General features: G+C 49.1%; 1 protein-coding gene across 1 annotated transcript in view; it reads left to right on the top strand.

The window, feature by feature from the left end:
* The first annotated feature begins 4,218 nt into the window (after window positions 1-4,218).
* The window catches only part of kcnq5a (potassium voltage-gated channel, KQT-like subfamily, member 5a), a 323,005-nt gene continuing 320,426 nt past the window's right edge, over window positions 4,219-6,797 (top strand). Inside the window, exon 1 of the mRNA XM_073056700.1 lies at window positions 4,219-4,690. Within this exon, the coding sequence (XP_072912801.1) occupies window positions 4,371-4,690 (320 nt within the window). The 5' untranslated portion in view covers window positions 4,219-4,370. The remainder of the gene's footprint in view (window positions 4,691-6,797) is intronic.

Below are 6,797 nucleotides of genomic sequence, written 5' to 3'. Positions count from 1 at the left end.
TATGTTATGCTGCTGCCATAAACATGGCGACACTTGTGAGCTGCCTCAGGCACTCGCTGATTGGACTTGATGCAAAATGACACATTTCACTATATGTTTAGGTGTGTATGACAAATAAAACTAATCTTTAATCTTTTCACCGATAAACTAAAAATATTAATTCATATCAAAGCATTAAGATGATTTTTCCCTCAACATTGGACATGTGTTAATCTCAAAACAAAGCTTCTCAATAATAAATAGTATTTTATTCAGCATGGTAAGAATGACAATTGTTTCCAAAATCCAACCTTATAGTCCTTTCTGACCAAAGGGTAGCTGCATCTGTTCTTTGTGTTGGAAATTAATGTGTTCAACAGATTTTTCTTCACCATTTGCCTATTTAGTGGCAGAAGCAGCTGATTTAGTGGCATGCATGCCTTTGAGTCAGAAGCCTGTAGGTTTGTGTAAAACTTTACTGAGGTTTGAGTGTAAAATTCTAAATCAACCTCAAAGTTCAAAGTAAATTTATTATCAAAGTATGATACGTCAACATATACTACCCTGAGATTCATTATCTTGAAGGCATTCACGGTAGAATAAAGGCATACAATAGAACCAATGAAAAACTACACACTGACAAACAACCAATGAACAAAAGAGGGCAAACTGTGCAAATAAATAAATAAATAATGAGCACATGAGTTGCAGCAATGTTGAAAGTGAGTCTGCAGTTTGTGGTGTCAATTTAGAGTTCAAGTGAGTGAAGTTACCCACTCTGGTTCAGGAGGCTGATGGTTAAAAGGTAATAATTGTTCCTGAACCTAGTGGAGTGGGGCCTAAGGTATCTGTACCTCCTGCCCAATGACAGCAGTAAGAAGAGAACATGGCCTGGATGGCGAGGGTCCTGGATCATGGATGCTTCTTCCTTGTGGCAGTGCCCAGTGATGGGGAGGGCTATTCCTGTGATGGAGGGAGATGCAACCATCACTTTTTGTAGGATTTTCCATTCTTGGGGATTGCCTGGCCATACGATGCAACAAGTCAGAATAATCTCCACTGTGCATCTCTAGAAGTTTGGCAATGTTTTAGATGACATGCCAAATTTATGCAAACTAGATCAGAGGGAATGCTGCGTTGTCAGAAAAACCATGCTATAAAAATCACAAGAGCCATTTTAAAGAACAGTGGAGTTCTTAACAAATTCGACTTCAATAAACATCATCAAAAAGCAGCTTATTTGGCCAATATCTCATTAAAAATTGCCTGCTGGATTTTATACAGTGTAGTAGTGCTTAATAATAATTATACAAATACAAACACAATAGATCCTGCCGATGCTGGAAATCCAGTAACAGGTACAAAATGCTGGAAAAACTCAGCAGGTCAGGCAGCATCAGCGGAGCAGAATAAACCGTCAGCGTTTCATGCCGACACCTGATGGAGGATCTGGATGGAAACCTCGATGTTTACTCCTCTCCATGGATGCCGCTTGATCTGCTGAGTTCGTCCAGCATTTTGTGTGTGTTAATCGTACAATTGCAAGGGTCAAAATCGATTTAGACGAGCACATGGATAGGAAAGGTTTATAGGAGTAGCTCAAGTAGACAAGTTAGTAAAGCATGGACAAGATGGGAAAAGGGTCTATTTCAAGAGTCACAGGCCGAAACATCGACTGCCCATCTCCTTTCTTAGACGCTGCCTGACCCACTGAGTCCCTTGGCATTTTGTGTGTAAAGCCTGTTTCCGTTCTGTTTAACTCTGCAGGGTCCTTTGGGATGAATGCACAACAATGTCAACAATACCATATAAATACGCCTTTATTTTATAACGATTTCTACGCACAGATGTTCCTCCTCCAGCCAATAATCTGATTGACGGGACAGGTTCGAGGGGATGAGTTAACAACCCCCTGGGCCCCAGCAGAACACCATCTGACTGCAAGGATACAACAGACTTCTCTCCACTCACAGTACCAAAACGATCCACGGCATAGGTGGCAGAAAACCCTCGAAAAGATCATTTAACTTCTGATCATTTGGCCCAGCCAGTGACCGGGAGCTTCGAAGCTTAATAAGGCTCTTCGGGCAGTAGCGGGCTGTACGTGGAATTCGACATCTGAAGCGGATTCAGCCTTAAACAGATACGTAGTAGAGAGGAGACCACATAGGACCTTGCCAGGACCACCAGACTCAAAAACAGAAGCTTTCCCCAAAGATCACCAACTCCATCCATTAACCAGCCCCTCCACACCCCAACCACCATTACTTTATCATTGCCTGTCCGTCACCGTATGTACAGACACTCCTGTGCCTCGCCTCGCATCACTTTATGGACGCACAATCAATATATGCATATATATTTATTGTGTATCGTATCGTGTGTGTGTGTGTGTGTGTGTGTGTGTGTGTGTCTTCAGCTGCATCTGACCCGGATTAACAATTATTTCGTTCTCCTTTACACTTGTGCACTGGATATGACATTAAACAATCTTGAGTGTCAGAGAGGAAGCGAATGAGTATGTTGGGAGCGGGAATAGAAGCCGTTGATGGAGTTGCCTTAAAACCGGGACTGTGTGGACACGATGTGTTCATTCCGTGCTGTAGCCTTTCCGTGATTCATTGTTGAGCTGCGCGCTTGACTCATGATTCAGAATCCTGCGCTTTGGCGACCACTTTCTGCTCTCTGCACCTGTCACAGGCAAACGGCCTCTGCTACCAGCTGTTGTATTTAACCCCGACTATTCCCATCCCTGAGGAAGGCCCCTGCTTTTTCACTTGTGGCCGACTTCTGGTCACGGAGCCACCTCCTAAGGCCAAACTCCCCAAGTCCTTGGTGCAACACAGCAGGACCCCTCTTCCTACAAAACAACGGTTTCTTTTGAGAGTTAAAAACAAGCATCCACATAAAACAATGTTAAACATGCTTTGCGCCCAATGAACAGAGTTCACTTAAAAAACAAGGCGGCCCCGATTTAGGAAACTTTTCTCCTCCATGGACGCTGCTCGACCCATCGAATCCCTCCAATGCCTTTCAAAATAAAGATTAGATTTATTTGTCAAATGTACATCGTAACATACAGTGAATGCGTCAATGCGTAAAATCAAATCAGCGAGTAATGTGCTGGGGGCAGCACGCGAGTGTCGCCAATTTTCCCGAGCCAACATAGCATGAGCCCGTGTCGAGGACGCTGAAAGCGGTGCTGGCGTGTCGCCATTCACAACAGAGACCGCGGGTGCCCGAATTCTGGAGGAGCTCAGCAGGCCAGGCAGCATCTATGGGGTGGAACAGCCAGCCGAAGTTTTTCAGCCCGGAACGCCGACTGCTCGTCCCCCCCCCCCCGTAGACGCTGTCCAACCTACTGAGTTCCTCCAGCGTTTTGTGAGTGCGTTCCTTCAGCGAACAGTTTTGCTCCGACATCTGCAGTCCTCTGTGTTCCTCTACGCCACCCCCTACCCGCACCCCTCTGTCCACAAACATACACACACTGCTCCGTGGCAGTGGTCTTCTCTTTTGAGTTAATCTTGATCCAAGGGCACATCAGCAGCATTTGGGACTGGGAGCGGAGCTGCACCTTTAAAGGCGCGGCACTCTGTAGGACGGCAGCCTGGAATGGTAGCGGTGCAGACGCGGGTCCTGGTCCAGACCTTAGGGAGAGGGAGGCGGGCAAGGGGGCAAACAGATACCGCCGGATATTCACCCAGGGGTATCTCAGAAAGTCCACCTTGGCAGGCCACTGCAGGGTAGCGTCTCGCTCGTGTGGCTCAGTGGGGAGTCCCTGACTGGGCGAGGTGTGTGTTTGTGTGTGTGTGTGTGTGTGTGTGTGTGTGTGTGTGTGTGTGTGTGTGTGTGTGTGTGTGTGTGTGTTGGGTACCCAGAGCAGGAACTGCGCGTTACCCGAGATCCGCCGTCTGTCATCCAATCCTCCAGCCGCGACTCCGGCTGCTCCCCGAGCATTTCGGGGCAAGTGTCGGTTTAAAAAGGTGGGTATCTCCCCACCCACTCACCCCTCCTTTGGTTTCTTCTAGTTGCCACACCGACCCCCGGGCGGGACACTGGGAACTGGATAGCCGCCCGGCGCCTGGCACAACCCAAGAGGGGGACGGACTTGGCACCAGCGTGGACTTGGCGTTCGCCATCGCCACTCTCCCAACCAAAGCCAGCGGCTCACACTGTCTCTGCCCAAGGGATTGTTAACCCCTGCAATCCTGGCGTACCTTCCAGCGCTTTGAAGCAGGCAAAACCCCTCCCGAACAGGAGGAGGAGGAGGAGGAACGGGACAGCAGGCTCGGCGTTAATCAAGAGTGTGAAGTGGAAACAGCCTCTTCGCCACTACTGCCCCGGCGGCTCGATGCCTCCGCTTCAGGCTCCTTCCCCGGGCGCCTGATGCGATGCCCCGCAAACATAGCGATGGGAGCGGGCTGTGGAGGGAGAACAGCCCCGGTGCCAGAGGGAAGAGTGCAGGCGGGGACGGGTTCCGGCTGCAGGAGGTGGCAGCGAGCGACGTGGAGACCGGCCTGAACCCGGGCTCCAAGCGGTGCGGCGGCCGTGACGGGACGCTGCCGCTGACCAGCGAGGGGAAAGGACCGAATGTGTTGATCAAAGCCCTGGAGAGGCGCCGGAGTAACGCGCGCTACCGCAAGGTCCAGAATCTGCTCTACAACGTCCTGGAGAGACCCCGAGGCTGGGCGTTCACCTACCACGGGTTCGTGTGAGTAAACTCGCCTTCCGGACTTGTGCGGGACCCCTCTTACTCCATCTGATGGAGGGGGGCTCTTTTATAGTATGTTTTGTGGTTCATACTTTTGTGTTTGCCCGGCGTGCGCAGACTGTACGACCCAACTAGATTTCCGCATTTCACACCACAGATGTGAGCAAACTGAGCTAAGTGTTTGTCATTTAGGGCATAACGGAGTTTCCCTCTCCAGCCGCGGTTTTTCGGTGTCGAAGGACATAGTCCCGCTGTCGATCTGTTATTAATATGAGACAGCAAGTTCAAGTTCCTCCGAGCGGGGTGACCCCGGGGTAACGTAACAGGGGGACGTTGACCAGAAGATGGGCGCACCGGTGTTTTCTTTACCAGGAGGGCGCGTTTCCCACGAAGTACTTTCCACTCAAACGAACTCATTGTTTATTGCCTGCGGTGAAACTCGTAGGGATCTCACCGGGCCGGAGCTGAACTCCCGACCGGAACTGTACCCAGCTGATGGAGAGGCCCGCGGGTCCGCAGCTCGACCCTCGGGGAGAGGTCGACTAGCCAGTAGAAACCGGGAGCTCTGTTCCCCGCACCGAAGGCGGAGGACGCCTTCATGCGGACCCAGCAACAGGTCTTTGGAGAAAGCTGGGAATGTATTCCCTGTCGCGGGGTGCTGAGCACTGGTCAGTGGAGCAATAACTTTATTTCGGCGGTATAGCGATTAGTTTCTTAACTCTGCACAGTACAGAATGGGGTTCGTGCAGTGAAAAAGTGAACGCGCTTAGTCTTGGCGTGGCCGTGACCTACAACACACCGGTTCGGCTTATCACAGCTTGTGACTACAATGTGTAACGATTGACCATGAGTGAGATTTCAATGGTATGAAAACAAAAACAAATGCTGTAAGTACTCAGCAGGCCAGGCCGCACCTGCCGATTTTTTTTAAATACTGTCACAGTGAAAAACTTTATTTGCATGCTATCCATACAGAGAGAATCACAGGCTGGTCTGCACTGCTGCCCGTCACGCCGCTGGCGTATAGGGTAGCATCGAAGGTGCGCACAGGGCTTCCGCGTCAGTAGGTTCCTCTCAGTTTTCACTACTGTCAGTCATGGAAGTCCTGTGTGGAGACTCAGGAATACCATCGCACTCAGATGTAGAAGGATTCTGCATTGCTGTTTCAGTAACAGTTTTGTTTCATCAGTTAAGCTTGTTAGCCCTGAGTTGAACCCCCGAACCCGGAGGACCGGTGGACCACTCCTGGTCTGTCCTTCACCCTTTGACCTGTTTGGCATGGGTGACCCTAGCAAGAGCCAAAGGCATGAAGCCCTGACTCCAGCCTCTGTAGCTCTCCGAGTCATTGAGGCACGCAAGCCTTCAAACCACGACAAGTTTGTGATCCTCTTGGAGGATTTAGTCTGTGCCGAACCATTAATCTGCCTAGTTCCATCCACCTGCAAACGGACCACAGTCCCTTTCATCCATGTACCTATCCAAATTCCTCTATTGGAATCTATCCTATATCCACCCCTTCAGCTGGCAGTTTGTTCCACACTCTCGCCACCCTCTGAGTGAAGGAGTTTCCCCCTCAACATTTCACCTTTCACCCTTAACCTATGACCTCTAGTTGTAGTCTCACCCAGTGGGAAAAGCTTGCTTGCATTTACCCTCTGTATGCCCCTCATAATTTTATCTACCTCTATCAAATCTCCCCTCAATTTTCCACATTCTAGGGCATAAATTCCTAATCTATTCAACTTCTCCCTTTAACACAGGTCCTCAAGATCAGACAAATTCTTTGTAAATTTTCTCTGCACTCTTTCAATCTTATTCACATCTTTCCTTGTAGGTAGGTGACCAAAACCGCACACATTACTCCAAATTAGGCCTCATGGTAGTCTCATAAAATTTCAACATAACATCCCAACTCCTGTACTGAATACATTTAACACATTGATTTATGAAGGCCAATGTGCCAAAAGCTTTCTTTATACCTGTGATGCCAATTTCTGGGAAATATGAATCTGTATTCCCTGATCCCTTAGTTCTGCTGTACTTACCAGTGCCCTGTCACTGACTGTATAAGACCTTCCCTGCTTGGTCCTCCCATAGTGTAACTCCT

The sequence above is a fragment of the Hemitrygon akajei genome, chromosome 9 (genome assembly GCF_048418815.1).
Source record: "Hemitrygon akajei chromosome 9, sHemAka1.3, whole genome shotgun sequence".
In the NCBI taxonomy this organism is placed as follows: Eukaryota; Metazoa; Chordata; class Chondrichthyes; order Myliobatiformes; family Dasyatidae; genus Hemitrygon; species Hemitrygon akajei.
Note: the sequence above shows the minus strand (reverse complement) of the source record. Positions and strands in the feature narration are given on the sequence as shown.